The 22,762-nt window shown below is 42.7% G+C and overlaps 1 protein-coding gene across 1 annotated transcript in view; it reads left to right on the forward strand.

Annotated features, from left to right (window-relative positions):
* LOC141105988 (AP-1 complex subunit mu-1) overlaps positions 1 to 22,370 on the forward strand; it is a 151,862-nt gene extending 129,492 nt beyond the window's left edge. The window contains exons 9-12 of the mRNA XM_073596285.1: positions 13,306 to 13,464; positions 16,330 to 16,455; positions 18,471 to 18,546; positions 21,656 to 22,370. Coding sequence (XP_073452386.1) covers positions 13,306 to 13,464; positions 16,330 to 16,455; positions 18,471 to 18,546; positions 21,656 to 21,678 — 384 coding nt within the window. The 3' untranslated portion in view covers positions 21,679 to 22,370. The remainder of the gene's footprint in view (positions 1 to 13,305; positions 13,465 to 16,329; positions 16,456 to 18,470; positions 18,547 to 21,655) is intronic.
* Positions 22,371 to 22,762: the final 392 nt, after the last annotated feature.

Raw genomic sequence — 22,762 nt, forward strand, 5'->3', positions numbered from 1 at the left:
TTCACCAATTTAGGCCAATATGTATTCTGCTACGTGTTTTTGGTAAAAAAAAATATCTCAATAGGCGTATATTGGTTTGCGCAAAAGTTATAGCCTCTACAAACTATGGGATAGATTTATGGACTTTTTATTTTTTTTATTGTTTTTACTAGTAATGGTAGCGATCAGCGAATTTTAGAAGGATTGCAGTGGATAAATCTGACACTAAGTGACGCTTTTTGGGGACCAGTGACACCAATACAGTGATCAGTGCTTAAAAAAAAAAAAAAAAACACTGTCACTGTATAAATGACACTGGCAGGGAAGGGGTTAACATTGGCGATCAAAGGGTTAAGTGCGCTTTCTAATTGTGGGGGGAATGCTGTGACTGGAGGAAAACAGAGATCTGTTTTTCTGCCTAGAAACACAAGATCTCCATTTTCTTTCCTTAATGAACAGCGATCTACCTTGTTTACATAGGCAGACCGCCACTCTGCCTCTCCTGTGAACGATCGGTGGGTCCCGGCAGCCATGGTGCTCCAGAGCCGAAGAGAGGAATCACGTACAGGTATGTGAATTTGCGTTTAAGGGCTGCCTTGTCGCAATGTACATGGAGCTGTCCTTAAAGGATGTGTTTTAATGTACCTCATTACAGAATAAGGCCAGAGGTTGTTCTGCTAAATTCAGCAAGATTTGGGGGATTGGGTTTCATGCTATAATTCCTGTGAGCGACTTTCCATGTCACCCATTACCTAACTGTATAGATTTTATCAATACCTCCTTGAAATCTTTGATATTTGAGCATAAATGTACTTCTCCTGAAGTTATCGTAAATGGCTGTTCCACCCCTTGTCAATAACTACTTTACAACAAAATATTTTTGTAACTGCACACTGTTCTTGGTTTATTTTTGTTTTGCTTTTTTTACAGTTCTAAAAAACAGAAAAGCTTTTCTTCTATTTAAAATATGTTTATGTAGATATTAAGATCGAGACCCCCCTGGATTTGGCCTGTGTGTTGGTAGAGTGATAAACCGTAGGGTAGTATGTGTTTCTAAGGATAGGTATGGTGTTGTCTCTGAAGTGTGTTTCCTGTAGTAGGATTACATCTGCCTGCAGTCGTCTCATGTCCTGCAGCAACATCCATCTTTTTTCTGGTGTATTTAGGGCCTTTGCGTTCAAGGAGATTATGGTTAGGGCGTCCATGTTCGCGGATAGTGGGGGATTGGGTTTTAGGGTAGGTGTTGGAGGTTAGTAGTAATCAGAAAGAGGGTTAAAAGGCAGGGAGGGATTAAAGAAATGGAAAGGGTAGTGTTGGAACTATCAGTCCCTAGGAAAGAAGAGAGATTGGGTTTTAGATAGTATGCTAAGAGGCAAGAGAGAAACTTGCCAGTACGCTGCTCAGGAATGACCCGAGTGTGCAGCGCTGTCCTAAGTGGGGGATTGGATAGACACAGCCGAGCGTTGGGTTTCCCGGTGAGCCCCCCCCCCCCGGCATATATATAAATTATATATTGAGTATTAAGTCGGTATAACATTTCAGTCTGGTGATAGGCGAAGTTTACCTAAATCAATAGGCGTTTTAAAGAAAGCTACTGAGCAGCAATAAACTAAACATTACTAATCTTGGAACTGTAATGAGAAAAATACATTCTGAGCAACCAACATTCCTCATTCTAACGGTTGAGAGATGCTAGGGTCTGGTCTGTATTCCCCAGAATGAGGTCCCTGGTGTTTGTGGTAGATTACGGATCTGTGATAAGACCAATATAATGATTGATTACCCATCAGTCCAAATACCATGGAAATGGCTAGACACTAAAACGGACCCAGAAGACGATACCTGTACCTAAAAGGCCAAATAGGTGACAGAAAGGTGACCTTTGCAAACTTATACGCTCCCAATGACCATCAGGACACATTCATTTCGAAACAGCTAGACTACCTTATGCATTTTGCCGAAGGACAACTAATTATTGGAGGAGACTTAAACACTCCCTTAATCCCGAATGAAGACACATCCACTGGTACATCATCGACCTTAAGAGCCTCACGAAAACGCATAAACACGGCTTTACACTCGGCACAACTGATCGACATATGGCGCCTCTTTCACCCTGGAGAGAGGGATTACACGTTCTTTTCACAACCACCTCAGACGTACTCCCGCATTGACTACTTTTTAATCCCACATAGAAACTTGCAGGCAGTTGAAAGCACCAAAATAGAATCGATCACATGGTCAGATCATGCCCCGATAGTGTTGCGCTATTCCTTCGATGGCACACGTACGTCACAGCGCCCGCCATGGCGATTAAATGAAAGCCTCCTGCAGGACCCAGAGGTCTGTGCAGATGTGGTAAAGGAGATTGGACACTACTTTAATGCTAACAATACCCTTGAATGCGACGTTGGCCTAGTGTGGGAAGCGCATAAAGCCGTGATCCGGGGTGTGCTTATTAAGCATGGCTCCAGATTGAAACGTCAAAGAACGGAACAACTAATAACTCTACTACGAAAAATGCAAACACTAGAAACGACACATAAACTGAACCCGACAAGGGACATAGGGGCCGAGCTTGACATCACCCGCAAACAGGTCACTGACCTACTATACTTCAAAGCCAAGGCGGCTATACAGATTTGCAGGAAAAAAATCTATGAGTCGGGCAACAAATGCGGAAGGATGCTAGCCCGGTCCCTACAGCAGCAAAAACAAGCATCTTACATACCGCAGCTCATAACTCCTTCGGGTCAGGTAACATCTCTACCCAAGCAAATCACCGAAGAATTTAGAACATACTACAATTCTTTATACAATTAACATGCCACACCGACCACAATGGACAGCACACCCGAATACATAGCCACGTCACTGATGCCAACACTGTCGACCAAGACTAGAGAAATACTAGAGGAACCCATCACTTTAATCGAGCTACAACTAGCTCTTAAATTGGCCAAACAGGGGAAGGCACCGGGACCAGACGGCTTGACCACTACCTACTATAAGACATTCTTATCATCCTTAGGTCAACATATGCTTAAATTATTTAACGACCTGGGCGCAGGTTCAAGACTACACCCCACTACTCTACAGGCACAGATCTCGGTGATACCGAAAGAGGGTAAAGACCCTAAACAATGCGGCAGTTACCGCCCAATATCCCTACTAAATACAGATCTAAAACTCTTCACCAAGATCATAGCCCTAAGAATACAACACCTACCACACCTCATACACCTAGATCAGGTTGGTTTTGTGCCATCCAGAGAGGCCAGAGATAACACCATTAAAGTACTGAACTTACTCCACATAGCAAATAGAGACAAAACGCCATGTATTTTCCTTAGCACGTACGCTGAAAAAGCGTTTGATCGTGTGAAATGGCGGTTCCTATTTGAAACACTTAAACATATTGGAGTGGGAGAAAAGCTGCTTAACTGGATATCTGCTGCATACGCAAACCCGTCAGCCAGAGTCAGGGCTAATGGTGTTGTCTCGGACCCATTCCAAATACTAAACGGAACCAGGCAGGGATGCCCACTTTCACCCTTACTATTCGCCCTGTCACTGGAACCTTTCCTCTGCCATGTGAGACTAAACAAAGATATTTCAGGAATTGCAATTCAGGGTACCCAACACAAAGTATCTGCATATGCGGATGACTTGATGTTTTCTATCACCAACCCATCCATATCTCTCCCAAACCTAATGAAAGAGTTCGAGATATACGGACAGCTCTCTAACCTGAAAATAAATTTTAATAAATCGGAGGCGATGGGAATAGGAATTCCAATGCCACAGCTCACACACTTTATGAACAACTTTAAATTCAAATGGACGGATACAGCATTGAAATACTTAGGTACCTACATTCCCCCAAAGCTCTCCCAAAACTTCAAACTTAACCTCCTGCCATTACTGAAAACCATACAAAACTTACTCCACAGTTGGAAGAATGGTCTACACCAATGGTTTGGCCATTGCAATATACTAAAAATGATGATTTTACCCAAATTTTTGTATCTTCTACAGGCCCTACCAATACACGTACCAGCAACCTATTTTAAACAAGTACATACCTTATTTGTAACCTTCTTATGGCCAGGGAAAAAGCCACGCCTCCCAAGACACACTATCCCTCCCGAAACAACATGGAGGCCTGGCCATGCCGGAGATCAAGACATACTACCAAGCGGTACACTTAAGCAGACTTATCGATTGGTGCTGACATACAGAAACCAAAATATGGCCACAGTTAGAACAAGCACAATCTGAGATACCTCTTCAAAGGGCCGCATGGTGTAACGCGGCACTCCCCTCACAAATACGATGCCATCCCTTGATTGGCAATACCTTAAAAGTATGCGCACGACTACTTACACAATCATGTTTGTCCACTAGGAACTCGCCACTGAGGCCCATAATAGGTAATCCCCAATTTGAACCAGGAATAAAAGACCATGTATTCCTCAGGCTAAAAGACACGGGGAAATATCAGGCTTCCGATTTCAGTACTGAGGGTAGATGGGCGACTCTCATCGAACTTTCGGACCCGAACGGCCTATACCGCCTTGACTTTCTAAGAGCTCACCAACTATCGCACTTCCTCAACAGTATGGCCCCCCCTATAGTAAAGGACCCACCCCTCACTACCTTCGAAGAAATATGTATGGAAAAAGGAGCACTGACACATACGTTATCCCTGACCTACAACCTGCTCATAACACCATCGGAAGACTACCAACACCCCAGTTTTGCTAAATGGGAGCAAGACTTAAACCGCTACTTCACCGCACAAGAACGACTCCACATCCTCCAATTCATACACAAATCATCCATATGTACTAAGTACCAGGAAACCAACTACAAGATCTTTACACGGTGGTACAGAACACCAGCAGTGTTACACAAATTCTACCCCGGTACATCGGAAATATGTTGGAGGTGTCAACAAGAGACGGGCACGTTATTACATATTTTCTGGTCCTGCCCACAGATGAGAAGCTTTTGGGAGGCAGTTCGTAAGATAGTACAAAGATTCACTGATCGCACTGTCCCTGACGACCCAGCGTATTTCCTGCTACATGCTACTGATACCCCCTCGCGTATATACAAAAAGTCAATTATACGACACCTACTCGACGCGGCCAAAGCATGTATTCCACTTAACTGGAAATCTCCTCACCCACCCTCCATTGCTGAGTGGCTTAGGAAGATAGACGAAATTAACAAATTGGAAGATCTAATCCTTACGAACCAAAACAGAAACGAAACATACTCCAGGACATGGCAGCTATGGAATATGTTTCACTACTCAGAGGAGGGACAAGCCCTGAGGAGAGGAGATCCGATTACGTGACCAGGAATAGAATCAATTACAGGACCCTCTTACATTAATCTACCGACTAATTGCCGTATGAGTGCTCTCGGTAGGCCACAATGAGAAGTCCATGTTCGCGAATACTCCCCCCCACCCCCACCCCCACCCTCCTTATCTTCACCTTTCTTCCCCTTTCTTGATCTCTAGCCTGTAACATAAAAACGGGCTATCTTTCCTTTTCTTTTCTACAAGAAAACGAGAAAATGGAAGGGGGCAGGGCATATATAGGAGCTTTCTAGAGACCCCGCATAAATATTCTCACTAGATAATCATATTTTGCTATAGATAACAGATTGAGAAACACAGATACCGCTGGTGCTGCACCCTGCTTTAGAAAACATTACACACTATATATCCGTGAAAAAGCACCAACCTTGCATAGCAGGTTAGCTCAAGAAGTCCACAGTATAAATAAAGTAAGGTATATCTCTGTTATCTATGTAATTGTTTATACCGCACTGTTGACCATCGTGATGTTAATTACTACTGTATTGGTTCCTGTAAACCTGTCTCCATTGATAAATTAAAAAAAAAATATATATGTTTATGTAAAACCTTCCTTTTAAATGCTGCTGCTACACATGTATCTCTATAACATTCTTTTATGTGATATGGATAATTGTGCTATGTAAAAGTGAACTAGAATGTACCAACAATACATTGTAATTCCTATTTTAAAAAAAATGGTAGTAAGAGAAAAAATATTGTAACAAATGCCTCATCAGTCTTGCTGTCTGTTTTTGGCAGATGTCATGGACATTTTGGTTCAGTAATTATTAATAATAATTCTCTTTTTAAAGGCCATATTTTCTTCTTATAGGTTCCACCCTGTAACCTGTCACGCCTGCTTGCCAGTATATTGTTAACAGGACAAGACAAATGAACAGAGACCTGTCTTTGAGGGCAAAAACAATTGCAGCTGATGCCTTCTGCCTTGCTCTCTAGATTGAAAATGTAATTTGCCAAGTCTCCAAATTGTCCCTTCTCCCTAAATTGCTCCTTTTCTCTGTGCATATACACTGACCAAGACAAATAAACAGAGACCTGTCTTTGAGGGCAAAAACGATTACAGCTGATGTCTTCTGCCTTGCCATGCCCTCTAGATGGAAAATGTAATTTGCCAAGTCTCTAAATTGCCCCTTTTCTCTGTGCATATGCACTGAATTTTATGTTTAAAAACTCGGTCTGTTGAACGCTCTTGTAAAGAATGTTTTCTACACATGCCATTTTGAGAGGGAATGCCTTTTTGGGATTATCCCTTTCTAAATCAAGGAAGTCACTGAGGAAAATGTACTCCTACCCCACAAGAAAAAGCTTAAGTCTCCTACTCCTATGGTTACTACTTCTGCTCAGCAAAATGGACCTTTTTGTTCTTCCCAGATATCACCCTCAAAAACAAGGCTTTCGTCGCAGGCCCTGGACTTCCAAGTACACCAATCAAACCCAGGAGCCATCCTCGCATAGGTGGGGTACCCCCACTCCTTGGAGTGAAGGGTCACCAGTTAGCATTTGCGCTACTGTGGATCCAAGATGTCCCTAACCTCTGGCCCCAAACTGTCATTTCAATGAATGCAAGAAAGTTTTTTTGCCACTTCCTTACTTTTTCTCTTCCTGTCTGCCAGCTTCAGAAAAAAAGAAGGCAGATTCAATGACTGCCTTACACCAACATCAGGCAAAATGAGTGGTTGTACCTGTTCCTTTTAGAAGAATGGTTTCAAAATTTCTGTTCAAACTTATTTACAGTTCCAAAAGCAAGTGGGAGTATTTGCCTAATACTAGACTTAAAAATCTCTAAACAGATTTCTTTGTGTACCAAAATTATGTATGGAATCAACAAGATCTACAAGATCCGTCATTGCATAGCTGAAACAAGGGTAATTTCTGGCATCAGTAGACAAACACCTCTACAACATCTAGATATATTCATGCATCCCCATATTCCCCTCACATCAATGCTTTTGGGAGACCAACACTTCCAATTTGTAGCACTACCATTCTGGCTCTCCTCTGCACCCTGAGTGTTCACAAAAGTGCTTGCCGCACTTCCTGGCATTTCTGAGGACCCAGGCCATTCATACCACAGGTTACCCGGATGATCTCTTGCTGAAGGACTCCTCCGCCACAACCTTCTCGACCAACATCCAATAGATGATTCAATTTCTTTCAACTTTTAGCTGGACAATCTGCTTTCCAGAGTCTGCTCTTCAGCTCTCATACTGTCTTGAGTACATGGATCTTATCTTGGACACAACCCGAACTAGAATCTTCCTTCCTCAAGTTGCTTTCCTAAGGTCCCTCAGGTCAGAATGAAACCCCTCTGTTTCTGCATGCTGGTTCTAGACTTTTCGAGGCACAATGTGAAACAAGCAACTCCAGTGTTTACATCATGCAGTGCTTCTGTCCGACCAGACAAAGCTCTCCCTTACCTGGCGAAACTCCAATTCTGCCCTGGAATTGGGAAAGTCACACCTTCACATGCCATGGAAGGTGGTGACAACAGATGCCAGTGTTACGGGTTGGGGTGGAGTGTACAACACCCTGACTGTCCAGGGGACATGGTCCCCACAGGAGTCAAAGCTTCCCATCAACATTCTTGAACTGAGAGCCATCAGATTATCGCTACAATACTAGACCTCCCTTCTGCAAGGTCATCCAGTCAAGGTGCAGTTGATAAAAGCAGTGACTTACATAAACCATCAGGAAGGGACACCAGAAGTCAAACTGCCCTAAAAGAAACTAGTCTGAAATTTACATTCCAGCTCTCTCAACAATCCACTTTCCTGGTTAGACAATTGGAATTGTGAAAGACTAGACCCGAGGGAATGGTCTTTGCACCCAGGGATCTTTCAAAACCTCTGTCAAAGGAGGGGTAAACCAGATGCGGACATTCTGGCCTCCAACTTTAACAACAAGCTGAATTTGTGGCCAAGACCAGGGATGTTCTAGCCTTTTCAATAGATTCTCTGGTGATTCTTTGGACACAATTCAAGCTGGTTTATGCCCTTCCTCTGAAGACCCTTCTTGACTGCTGTGCAGGACAGAGGGGGAAAGAGTTTGTGCTTCTCATTGCAAATTGGCCCAGAGCATTGTAGAGAGACATATTTAGACTTTGAAAAAGGCCCATACTTGTCCTCTCAAACAGACCAGACTTACTGGCTCAGGGCCCCCTATTCCATTTTGCTTCTCAGTTGCTAGCTTTAATGGCAAATCTTGAAATCCAAATCTTAAAGCATAGGGGGGTACTTCTGACTGTTCCCACCTTACTCGGAGCAAGAAAGTCCAACTTTACCACAATGGAAGACTTGGCATAGCGTGACGAGAGATGTCTGAACCCTAGTGAATACTCTGTCGCTTACGTATTTTGGCCTTTCTTCAATCTGGTTTTGACTAATGTCTTGTCCTGCATACCTTTTTAGGGGCATTCTCTTTCAGAAACCTCTTGCCTCACAACTTCTAATCAGGAATTTTCTTCAGAGAGCTGCTCATATAATTCCTGGTACTCTGCACTTCAGAGACCCCCAATTTGAACCAATTCATTTGGAAGATCTCACTTGTAAGGCTGCCTTCCTAATTGCCATTTTGTAAGTTAGGCATGTTTCTGAGTTGGCAGCTCTTTCTTGTAAAGCCCCTTTTCTTGTTTTGCACAATGAAAAGGGATTTTAAGAACTAAGAGCCCTTTCACACTGAGCCGCAGGCAGCGTTAGCGGTAAAGCGCCGCTAGTTTTAGCGACGCTTTACTGCTGTTTTAGCAGCGCTATTTGGCCACTAGGGGATATTTTAAAACCCCCACTAGCGGCCGAAGAGTTAAATGCACCCGTGTAGTGCCGCTGCCGAGTCGATTTGCAGGCGCTTCGGCAGCAGTGCCCATTCATTTCAATGGGCAGGAGCAGTGAAGGAGCAGTGTATACACCGCTCCTCCACTGCCCCAAAGATGCTGCTTGCAGGACTTTTTTTTAACATCCTGCCAGCGCAGCGCCCCAGTGTGAAAGCACTCAGGCTTTCACATTGGGGTGGCAGGGGAGGCGTTTTTCAGGTGCTATTTTTAGCCGTTTAGCGCCTGAAAGATGCTTCAGTGTGAAAGGGGTCTAAACCTTCCTTTCTACTTAGTGGTTGCAAACATCAGACATGAAATAGGAATATATCATATCCCTCTATAATGTGTACTTGTCTCAATTAAGAGCACTTAGTGTCATTTCTGTCTGCTGCTTTGTTCCTCTGCTATCAGCATTAATCACTTCTGACAAGCTTTCCTGAAACCAAGAGAAAAATTGTAACAGGAGGGATCTCCTGCTGATTGACAGCCTCAGCTCTGTTCCTGTGTGAAGGGGGATGTGTCCTTTCCCTCCCATTAGCTCTCAAAACTCTTCTAACTGAGCTCTGCCAAGTAACTTCAGCCCTCTGCCCCCTTTTTTCTAAACTCTGACATGCTTTATAATTCAGCACTTTGAACATATGCAGATAAGAGAGGGCTGCAAATAGACAGGTACAACTTCTGTAGGAGGATTTGTTTTATCTCTGGTATCACCTGAGGCCAGTCACATCACTGGGTATATGGAAGCGTCTACAAACCGAGGTCCTTTTTTTACCTTTTCTGTCCTGCCCAAAACCATGACAAGGAAATTGTCCTGCATCCTACATTGCCTGGATGTGGTCTGAGCTGTCGGGGACTACCTGGCAGCCATAGTCTCTGTTTGCAAGACCGAGCCCCTTCTTCTCCCTGTGGGCATGAGGGTTAAGGGTATCCTGCTTCCCGCTCTACCATCACCAGGTGGATCAGGCAACTCCTCTGCAGGGCCTACACCCTTATGAACAGCCTTCCTTTTCAGGGGTGGATGTTAAGGCCTCAGGTGATGCGAGCTTCGGCTGCAAGGTGCTTCAAGCTGTTAACTGAGTTTTTTTGTTTGGGTTCTTTAATCGTTGTTTTCCTGTTGGCAGTTTTATGTTTGTAAAGAGGAATTACCGCGCAGAAAAAATGATTAAAATAAAATGAATGTGAAATAAAAATAAAAAAGCTGCAGCTCAATTTTGTATGATATATACAAACATAATGAACTAAAAGGAAGAAGAAGACTGCGCTAAAAAAGAAAAAAAAAGGAAACAAAAAAAAATTAAGAAAAAAATGTTTTAAATATGCATATTGTGACAGTCCATGAATTGTGAAATACAATGTTAAATCCCCACATAAAAGGGGATACCATCAAAAAATGTCCTATACAGAAATGGCATACAGTGAAGTGAATCTTGATATATTGATTCTTGTGTGCATAAAACACCACCAGTGACAGTGAACCTCCACCGTAAAGAATACACGCTTACCAAAAGGCAAGCGATAGCAAGCCTATAAGCTGGGATCAATATCCTGACATCAGACCAGAGCCAGCGGTGGATTGCTTGATGGCAGTGAGGACATTCCAGAGGATGTAGGCTCAAAAAATGGACCAGCGATCCATATTAAGGGGACATAAAAGACTCTCCATAGTGTGAATCCATTAAAATATGTTATTGAAAAAAGTGATGCACTTACATGAAGACAGGAATAAAAACGCTCAATAAGAAGATGCCGCCCGGCTCGCAGACACCCGTCCACCAATACACGATAGACCGCGATGACGTCAGCACGCCTCCCACCCGAGGTACGTTTCGTCAAAAACTGACTTGAAGGTTGACGAAATGTGCCTCGGGTGGGAGGCGTGCTGACGTCATCGTCGTCTATCGTGTATTGGTGGACGGGTGTCTGCGAGCCGGCCGGCATCTTCCTATTGAGCGTTTTTATTCCTGTCTTCATGTAAGTGCATCACTTCTTTTTTCAATAAATTATTTTAATGGATTCACACTATGGAGAGTCTCTTTTTATGTCCTCTTAATATGGATCGCTGGGCCATTTTTTGAGCCTACATCCTCTGGAATGTCCTCATTGCCATCAAGCAATCCACCGCTGGCTCTGGTCTGATGTCAGGATATTGATCCCAGCTTTTATAGGCTTGCTGTCGCTTGCCTTTTGGTAAGCGTGTATTCTTTACGGTGGAGGTTCACTTTCACTGGTGGTGTTTTATGCACACAAGAATCATTATATCAAGATTCACTTCACTGTATGCCATTTCTGTATAGGACATTTTTTGATGGTATCCCCTTTTATGTGGGGATTTACCATTGTATTGCACAATTCATGGACTGTCACAATATGCTTATTTAAAAAAAAAAAATCTTAATTTTTTTTTTCTTTTTCCTTTTTTTTTTCTTTTTTAGCGCAGTCTCCTTCTTCCTTTTAGTTTTATGTTTGCTGTGTTGCCCACCCCTATATCTATTGCTTGGGTACATCTCTGGGTCTATGAATACAAGGCCCATACTGTACAATAAAGATGAGAGAAATTTTGACTTGCCTATAAATCCTTCTTTTGGAATACAGGCCCCTCTCCTCTGTCTTTATCCTATCTTATTTCTTGCTATAAAAACTGGAGTCTCATTGAATTGGTGGGGTTAGAAGTATGCTCTAGGGCAGGAGTTTCCAAACTATAGCCCTCCAGTTCAGGAACTACAATTCCCATCATGCCTAGTCGTGTCTGAATGTCAGAGTTTTATAATGCCTCATGGGATGTGTAGTTTCACAACAGCTGGAGGGCCGCAGTTTGGTGATCCCTGCTCTAGGGGCAGCCCTAGCACATTTTTGCGTGTATAATCACATAAGCTCCTATGGTCTATGAATGCAAGTCATAAGGAATGTACAGATATGTCAATATTCCCTTTATCCTTAAAAGGCCTTAGGCCACAAAGCTTTAACACTAGGATTAGGGTTGTCCCGATACCACTTTTTTAGGACCGAGTACAAGTACCGATACTTTTTTTCAAGTACTCACCGATACCGATTACCGATACTTTTTTTTAAATGTCACGTGACAGTGTTTTTTTTGTTTTGTTTTTTTTTTTAACAATGCTTTCTTTTTTTTCTTTTTTTTTTTTTAGGGGGGGGGGGAGGGGGTAAACGGTGTCTGTGTGGTTTTTTTATTTACATTTTTATTATTTTTTACAATAATATTTTTTTTTTTTTATTATTATTTTTCGCAATGTGTGTTTTTTTGTTGTTGTTTTAATTAGCCCTGTTGGGGGGCTTTGGTGAGATATCAGGGGTCTTAACAGACCCCTGAAATCTCCCCCTTGAGACAGAGAAAGAGACCGAGGATAGAGATTCCCCAGTCCCTTTTTCTGCAGCCTCAGCTGCACTGAGAATGAATGGAGAGAAGACAGCGGCTGCTCTCTATTCATAAACTGAGACATTGTAATCACAGGAGGTTACAATGTTTCAGTTATGTGAATGGACAGTCAGCTGACTCTATCCATTCACAAAGGAGGACATGGAGGGGGACAGAGGAAGAGAGGGGGACAGCGGAACGGAGGGGGACAACGGAACGAAGAGGGACAACGGAGGGGGACAGCGGAATGGAGGGGGCATGAAGGAGGATGCTGTGACAGTCAGCGGTGATCGCGTGTGGGGGAGTTACAAGCACTGATCACCGCTGTATGTCACTAAGCAGCTGAAAGCCGCGGGGGGAGAAGCTTGTAACTCCCCCACGCGCCGATCACTGCTGACTGTACAGGTATCGGCGGAAGCATTGGGAGCATTTGCCCGAGTACAAGTACTTGGGCAAATGCTCGCTATCGGTGCCGATACCGATACTAGTATCGGTATCGGGACAACCCTAATTAGGATCTTTTATTTTAATTACATGAGTTCTTATATCCAATTGGACTTTAAAAGAACTGTTCCTTTGTAAAATAAAAATCTTCATCCTGGTGGGTTAGCTTTGATAATTAGCACTAATGTATGACTTAATGTTGCATTGTAGTTTTTTTTTTTTTTTTTCAAATCTCAACATTTTTTTTTAAATTGCAGCAACTTATACATTCTCAGAAAATACTTATGGTCTATTTGCTTTTTGTCATAGGCTAAAAGTCAGTTCAAAAGGAGATCCACTGCCAACAATGTGGAGATTCACATTCCAGTTCCAAACGATGCTGATTCTCCCAAGTTCAAGACTACAGTTGGGAGTGTGAAGTGGGTTCCAGAAAACAGCGAGATAGTTTGGTCTATAAAGTCTTTCCCAGTAAGATAAATTGCATTTCAATTGTGATTACATTTAAAGGCCAGTTCATCTCTGTTCTTTGACAAAAATGGGAGTAGTATTAATTGTGTGTTTAAAATCTGATCAGCCATCAAAACAAGAAAAAAATAATTGATCAGCCTAATATTATTGATGAACATTTGTGCGTTATTGTACAATAGAATTGTGTATGTGTAATTTAAATACTCAGTGACGATTTTTGTATAATTATAGACATTCAGAATGCTTAAAAGTTCATATTTACACAGAAGAGAAGAAGATAATGGTTATGTCATGTACATCTTGCCAGATAATTTATGATGTTAATATAAAGGGCAGTAAACCCGTGCCATCGCTTTGAACACATATGTCAAACACAAGACCCGGGGGCCGAATCCAGTCATTTCATGTGGCCCTCGCACCTCTTCTGCAGCTGCAGCACCCCCTTTGTCTCCGCCCCCACCTAATCTCAGCAGTCGGCAGCAGAGAGGACGACAGAACTACAAATCCCGCACTTCTCTGTGCAGCCGCAGAGAGGCTCGTATCTGCCTCCCCCCCAGTTCAGCAGTCGGCAGCTGAGATGAGGACTACAGTGGTGTAGTGGGTAGAACTTTCGCCTAGCAGTAAGAAGGGTCGCTGGTTCGAATCCCAACCATGACACTACCTGCCTGGAGTTTGCATGTTCTCCCTGTGCCTGCGTGGGTTTCCTCCGGGTACTTCGGTTTCCTCCCACACTCCAAAGACATGCTGGTAGGTTAATTGGATCCTGTCTAAATTGTCCCTAATATATATGAATGTGAGTTAGGGACCTTAGATTGTAAGCTCCTTGAGGGTAGGGACTGATGTGAATGTATATGTAAAGCGCTGCGTAAATTGACGGCGCTATATAAGTACCTGAAATAAATAAATACTACAGATCATTCTGATGTAGGGGAGGGGTTCTTATAATTATTATGAGAATAATACATTTCTATGGCAGTTGAAAAGGAGGGTTGCACACCGCCGGTGTCAAGAAACTGTATTGGAGACTGCTCAGACAGAACACCATGGCAGCACCATGTTCTGTCTGAGCGGTCTCCAATAAAGTTCCTTGTGGATGATGCCAACAGTGTGCGATCCTCCTTTTCAGACTTGCATCATCTGCTACAGGAGTGTGGGTGGACTCTGTGCCAGTCTGCACCTGCTCTTTACAGCTTAAAGTGATATTAAGTCTCTCTTATTTTTAAACAAAAAAAAAAACGTGTTATACTTACCTGCTCTTTGCAGTGGTTTTGCACAAAGCAGCCCAGATATTTCCTCTTCTCGGGTCCCTCGCCAGCACTCCTGGACCCTCCCTCCTGCCAAGTGCCCCCACAGCAAGCAGCTTGCTATGGGATCACAGGAGCCGAGACACTGCTCTGTGTGTCAATTTAGACGCAGAGCCATGGTTCGGCCCCGCCCCCTCACTCTCCTCATTGGCTCACTGACTTTGACAGCTGCAGTCTCAGCCAATGAGGGAGAGTCCCTGGACAGCCATGGATCTCATGCAACATCACTGGAAAAGATGAGGCTCAGGTAAGTATTAGGGGGGCTGCTCCACCACTTTAAGCCTTAAAGGAGAAGTATAGCCAAAGCTCATTTGGCTGTACTTTTCCTGTGGGTCACAGGGGTGCAATTCATTCTGCACTCCTGTGACCTGTTTTCAGCAGACAGTGGGCTGATGCCTGCTGTTGGCTGATGTCACAGAGCCAGTCCAGGCTCGGAAAATATCGTGACCATGTGGTCGGGAACTGCCCACATGCCTTGAGCGGCACCCGGCTCACCCTCTCAGCAAGCCCCTGAGAGCCTGTGCCGGCTCCTCCCGCCCCCTCCACAGCTCAGCGTGCCAGTGAGCAGGGGGAGGCCCAGAGCAGAAAGCCGGTGACTGACCATCACCAGCTCTCTGCTCTCAGAGCTGTGAGAACCGAGTGATTGGTGGTGTTTGATCACTTGGTTCTGTGTTAGAGCCGGCGTGTGAACAGATGCTGCATGATTCTCTAAAAAAATAAATCCAATACTTCTCTTTTAAGTTATTACTAAACCAGTAATATTCAAATACAGAGGCAATTTAATATGATAAAGAGTAAATACATGTATATGGTATTACAAATGCAACCAGCTCTTTGAGGGGGGAACTATAATGGTGATGCGACCTGCGATGAAAGTAAGTTTGACAGCTCTGGCTTAGAGGGTTTCTAGATAGTACATAGGCACCTGGAGTCTTCAGTAGCAACCAGTTATCTTTGATTAACTTCCTGATAAACCACCCATGACAATTCCCATTAGCATGAAGGCAATTTATTAATGTATTTAATATGTATACTTAGCGCTTTTGTTTTCCAGTTGGGTGGATTTTCTATAACCTGTCTGTGGCTCACACAAGATGACAGATTGCAAACCTCTGATTTAGACAAAATGTATTCTTTGTTAAGGACAAAATGAGTGCATTAACGTTTAAAAAGTTACTTTACATAACCGCGCTATCAGAGAATAATGCTTGCCCTTATTTCTGAAAACTGGGAAAATTGACATTATGTTCATTATTAGCTATATCCAGGCGCTCCAGATTTATCTGCTCCATTTTTTAAATTGGTTGTCAGGAAAAGTAGCAAAGGAAACTTAAAAAAAAATAAATAATCAATGCATCCTGGGGAAACAACTTGGAATCTGATTGGCATAGGCAATGCAATAGTGCTTTTTGTCTTCTTGCCCACTTTTATTAATGAGTGCCATTTGGTGCACAGTGTCCTGACTCAAATAGACTTTTCCAATAAGCACATAAATATGTTAAAGATTTTTGTTTTATTTAATTAAATGGTGTATGAACATATATACATATCTGTTTTGCAGGGTGGAAAGGAATATCTCATGAGAGCGCACTTTGGTCTACCTAGTGTGGAAGCAGAGGACAAAGAGGGGAAACCACCCATCAGTGTCAAGTTTGAGATCCCTTATTTTACCACTTCTGGAATCCAGGTATGCATAAGCTGCTTATCCAATTATTATTTATTTTTTACAGCAAAACACTGGAGTCCAACACTGGGTAGCAAGTTATTGGGCAACAGTTTGGAAGTAGAGTAGCAGCAGGGTGCCGGGCGCTGGAGTGCAGTGCAACACTAAAAGAAAAAGACTAATGTAGGTGGAGTTATCTCCGCCCACAGTACAAGTTAAAGAGGGAGTCCACCTAAAAAAAAAAAAAAAAAAATAAAAGCCAGCAGCTACAAATACTGCAGCTGCTGACATTTAATAAATGGCCACTTACCTGTCCCAGGATCCAGCGATGTCGGCAGCCGACGCCGATCACTTGCTCGACTCTCGGCAGCTGTTGCCGCCATCCTAGGTGAGGGAATCAGCAAGTGAAGCGTTGCGGCTTCACTTCCCGGTTCCTTACTGCGCATGCGCGAGTCGCGCTGCGTGTCGTAACTGGTCCCCGCTATCTCCTGGGACCTGTGTGTTTCCCAGGAGACAGCGCTGAGGGACAGGAAGAGGCATAGACTCCCGTGGGAGTCTATGCCGGAAGTGGATGCAAATACCTGTCTTAGACAGGTATCTGCACCCCCCTCCCCCCTGAAAGGTGCCAAATGTGACACCGGAGGGAGGGAGGGTTTCCGAAAAGCGGAAGTTCCATTTTTGTGTGGAACTCCGCTTTAAAGTTCTGGCCTGGGAAGAAAGAGCGGTATAGCGGGTTTGATCACCAATGAAGAGGGGAATGTTAACCATGACCACCATTGTGGGTGGGGGGGATGGTGGTTAACTTCCACTGCCATGACCATCAGTGTGGGATGGGGTAATAGGGGGTTAACTTTCACTGCAACTGACCACCAATGCTGGGGGGGGAGAATTTTACTGCCACTGAGCACCAATGCAGGGACAAAGGGGGTATTAAATTTAACTGCCAGCAGTGTGTGTGTGGGCGATGGTTAATAGTGCTGACAACCAATTTTGGGGGTTATTATTGCATCCACTGACACCATTATTGGGTGGTGTTATTGTGTCCACTGAACTCAATGCTGGGGGTTAATGATTGCGTTCATTGACACCAATACTGGTGGTTGATATTACACTCACTGACATAAATTTCTGGGGTTATTGTACTCCAACTTGTTCAGTAGCAGGACTGAAACTTTTGGGCATTGAGGTGCATTATAGCCCATTCATTTTGAATGGACTGCCTAACCTGACACAATACACCTCAACGCATGAAAATGCACTGCTATTGTGCTGACCTCCTGGAAGTGTCAGTGGCCACACTTGAGGCCCTCTATAATTTTTCAAGCTGACCACTGCTGCAGTAAAACTTTATTGAAAGTGTGTGTTACAGTACAGGCGGTCCCCTACTTACAAACATCTGACTTACAAACGGGGGGAGACAACAGGAAGTGAGAGGAAATCTACCTCTAGGAAGGGAAATTCACTCCTGTAAGAATTAATATGGGGAAAAGGTGTCTCCACTGATGCTTTATCACCAGTCCATGTTTCCCTAACAACCAAAAATGTTCAAAATGTAATTGTCATTGGGACAGAAAGTGAGGTGAAATCTTCTGAACAGGGGCACAGACAGCAAAACAAATGTTATAGAGGTGATGACCCTTCCCTTTGCTATCCAAAGAACTTAAAAATAGATTTTTTGGCTGGAGCTACATTTAAAATATGTACCTTTTCTGACTTGTAAACAGATTCAACTTAAGAACAAACCTACAGTCCCTATCTTGTTTGTAACCCGAGGACTGCCTGTAGTGCTTTCAGCAGAGGTAGTTATTATCACTGTTTTAGTTTCCAACAATAGTTTACCATTACTTAACTGTAAAGAAAAAAGGGAGTAAGGGGGAGCTGGAAGCACTTGATCTCAATATGTGTAAAAGGTGTCCTGCATGTGTCCTGCTGTGGAGGCACTGGAAGGATCATGGAGAAAGTACAGGGACATTGCTTATCTATTTTAGCTACTTTAGTTGTACAATATTTTTTAAGCAGCCTTTTAACTCTTTTCACAGGTTCGTTACTTGAAAATAATTGAGAAGAGTGGTTACCAAGCGTTGCCATGGGTGCGATATATAACCCAGAATGGAGGTAATTTGATATGTGCAGAGGGCACAGGAATATAGCTTGACAACAGCTATAGATAATTTACAGTCTATATCTGAATGTAAACAACTTAAATCAGTTTTTGAACACAATTCATTGGGCTATAATGACCCTTTGACCTATTTGCTTTACAACTGGTATTTTCAGCAGTGGCAGTTAAGGCCCCTTGGACACAGGACCATTCAGCTGCAGTACGTTCCTCCTGGTGCTTTAGTGTAATCAGGAGGGACAGATTCAGCATCCAGCCCTGCTGCAGGTAGCCTGTCTATTGTATGTTGCGGCTGGACGGGGCTGAGCACTGTACTGAATGGTTTTGGCATTTATGACAGGGCTCTAAACACTGCTACCACTCAGACAGCATTCAGTTCCTGACAGGCAGCCTGCAGAGTGGCTGAACCCTGCTCCTGAACGACCCTGTGCGCAAGGGGCCTAATGAAGGTAAAAACGGCAATCTTGTAGCTGAAAATAACTATGGTTATGGAAATCAACACTTTATAGGTTATGGAAGTGAGTCTAAGCAGTGAATTTTTTCCCACTTTCCTAGAGTATTTTAAACTTTTAGTCAAGTGGTTTAGGAATTAAAATAAAAGTAAACAATCTATGAAAGCAGACAAATTCATTTTGCTTATTTATTAGGCAGATGTACAGTGAACATACAATGGCTCCCTATGAGGACCAGCTGATCATTCTGTTGATCCTATGTTTTTAGGTTTTCACAACCCCCTTCCCAATCCAGCATTGTTTTTGACACCAGTGGTGGTAAGATGCCTGCTACCTGTTGAGCGGTATCCTTTATTTTATTTTTTTTATCGTACATCTCAGGACACAGGTTATCTTAATATCCATTACAAAAGGTTTATGCTGCCACCTTCAAGTGACTGGACACTGTCAAAAAAACGACAGGAAATCCCATCTAGATATGACTGGGCATAGCTTCAATTTTTAGCTAGTTTGCTAGGTGATTGTCATGCCTGTGCAGTCTCTACATTAAAAACTCATGTTTTCCAGCTATCCTTTTTCAAAAATCATCCCATTGGGGAACAGGATACTAGTTTAGCCGAATCTGTTGCCTTTGGCTTATTGCCAAGGGGAATGGTACCCAGACGCCGCTTTTGACATGTGGGGAACGACCTGTAATGGGATCTTTTGACACTGGGTCTTGCACGTGGGACCCTGTAAAATTCTATATTTTCTTGAGGACTGGCAGGGTCCTTTTCAGGTCCATGACAGTGATCCCCAGTTGGGGAGTCATGTACCTAAGACCCTAGTGGTGTGCCCATCCAGATGGGTGAATTTTGGGCCAACTGGGGCCCTGCAGTGTAAAATGAGTGTTCTGGTAGAGGGTCCCTTGAATGGCTGGGGGAGAGTTTTCATTGTTTACTTGCTCCCTCTGTCTCCCTTTGTTCCTGTCTTTGCTTTTGCCCCTTGTTGCTGTGCTTTAACATGTGTATTCTGTCCATGCTCTCCTGACTGCTACAAGTCATTCAGAGGTGTTGCAGGGCAGACAAGACTGTTTCTGGTACTAATGTGAGGGGGCAGGGCTCTCTCTCTTGCTCATCCCACTATGCCTTGGTATTGACTGGTGACTTCATCAGGCAGGGATTATCACTTAGAGCTTCCTATGTACTTACTGGGCCATATGTGGTAGCTAGTACCAATATTGTTTTTGCACACAGCATTTATATGGCTGACGGTATTTTGTAGTTTCCCATTCACAGAGCACTGTGAATGAATGACATAGCTGAGCGTGTGGCCATGTTATTTTCAAAGAGTGACAGCGGGCGCCCAGAGGAGATGACAGGTTTTGAAAAGCACTTGGATGAGTATCAAAGGAATGTGACTGATAAAAGTCAGTATGGAGTAACTTGACCAATGCAATGTCACAAATAAATATAAAGGTATAAGTCCATACATTAAGATAGAATAAAATCCATATATTGGAAAATTTGTAAGATGCAGGGATAATTCTAATGTGGGATACCAGAGACACTGTCAGAGTAGGAAACGGCAAAGTAGGAAAACAGCAGCGCCAATCTGAGTGTAGTAATAAAAAGCACCAGATTTAATAAAAGGTACCGTAAATTGCTCACAAGATAAAAATAATCAAGCACATACAAGGCACATCTGTCAGGGTTGCTGCAGTCTGCAGTTGCCAGTCCAAATAAATAAGGCTTTTATGATAGAGATCAGCTTCTTTTTCTTTGTTGGATGGTTATGATTGTAGAGCGGGTAGTGAACTGTTTAAAGTGAGCACCTATCAATCAGAGTAGAGTTCACTACCTTGAGTGGAGCAACATAGTATCTCTGCAGAGGAGCTTTTCAACATCTGGCATCTGCTTCTCAGGTTTGCAAGGCTACAACCGCATCTTCTGTTTACACATTTATGCTCTACCAGATTCATGTTGAGGCCTCCTTTCATGTCAGTTTCAGGCATGAGGTGCTACAGGCTGCCCTCTGAGTCTGTCAAGCCTTTCTTGACTCGCTTGTTACGTGGGCCTGTTAATCTGTGGTTGTTGCCCACCCCCAAGTTGGACTGCTTTTCAATGCCCCATGGTAATGACTAAAGGTTCTGTACTATAGACAAAAAATTAGGGTTTTTGACTTGAAATGAAAAAAAAAAAATCTGTTTCTTGGGGTACAGTACACGACATGGGCCCCTTCCCTCTGTTCTTTTGAGCTCCCTATTGTTTGCTACAAAATTGAGGCTAGTTGGAGTGACCAGGGTTATAAAGAGGGATGTCCCTACCGCTGCCTTTTTTTTTGCCAGTGTCCAATCACCTGAAAGTAGCTGCATAAAAAAAAAACCCATTCTAATGACTAAAGATTCTGCGTAATGTCTGCAAGAAATGGAATTGCTACATTTGTAATAAGCAAACATGTCTGCCCCCATGTTTATACTGGCTTTTCACACATGTATTTTTCTACGTGACGGATTCACTCTATGGGCTTTTATTATACATGAGTAAGACCATCTACAAAAGTCAACACATGATAAACATCCAAAATGCCCATGTAAGCCCTAATGTGGATTCTTTGAGAAGTTTCACAGCCAGGGAAATTACTAATTTATTTTATTCTCCTCTCTTTTTACCAGACTATCAACTTCGGACACAGTAAAGAATTGGGCATCCTTGGTCCTCTGTGATTTTTAGTGGATATCTCTTATTATATGAAATATTGGTTAGTTAGGTGATGTGTGGATCAAAGAAGGAATGTACTGAAGGTTACAAGTTCTAGTATACAAGCTGCTCAGAGAATGTCCATACTTCCCAGTCCTACAGATTAACTACATATGGTGACATTTTAGATTTACTCAAAACACATTTATACTCTGCATGGCCAGTTTATTTTTATTTTTTTCCTGTATTTCCCTTTGTGGTTTCACAGGCCTATAATACAGATATGTTTACAATTACTCTTTCAGTACCTTGCCAACTAGAGCTTTGCTATGTGCCTGTGTAAAAGTGCCATTCTCCAAAATTCAACTTCTGTTAGCATAATTTGTAGGTTTATGTTGCTGTAAAAAAAAAACACCCCCTCTATTCTTGGATATCTGTTACAAGAGAGTGAATGCATACCTAAAAAAAAAAAAAACTTCATTCTCCAGCTTTGTATAAACATTGCATATGAGGGCTTCTGTCAGTATTTTTTTATGTGCTACTACTGCTTTCACCAAACATTTAAAGTTTAGCTATCACAGTATTGATTACCATGTAAGCTATTAGCTTATTTCACAAACCAGCCCCCTAAAGTGAGGGACCATTACATTGTTTTCAGTTCTGAAAAGAAATAAAATATGCAGAATCCAAGCCTTTGATTTTCTTTTCTTTAATGTTATGATGGCTTTGCTTTATATTTCTAAATTACATTTAATAAAAGTAATGTGATCAGAATTCAACTGATTTATATAATATGTTTCAAGCTGTATTCTTTTCCATATCCAGTCCTTGGTGTCTGATTGGCTATCGGAGGTCTAACTTTTGACATTTTAGTAAACCATTTTCAACCACTAGCACTGTGTTTTGGAAGCATACTCAAATATAAAATGGCAATCATATTGGTCATTACATAGAGAGGAAAGTGCAGTGTGGACATGGTTTTGCTGCACATACCTTTGCAACATATTTAAAAACTGACAGCAGATACAGGGGGTTAAAGTGGTTAAGCCCCTTTATGCAATTTATACCATGCTCTGTGTTTA

Source organism: Aquarana catesbeiana, linkage group LG01 (genome assembly GCF_042186555.1).
Source record: "Aquarana catesbeiana isolate 2022-GZ linkage group LG01, ASM4218655v1, whole genome shotgun sequence".
Taxonomy (NCBI): domain Eukaryota; kingdom Metazoa; phylum Chordata; class Amphibia; order Anura; family Ranidae; genus Aquarana; species Aquarana catesbeiana.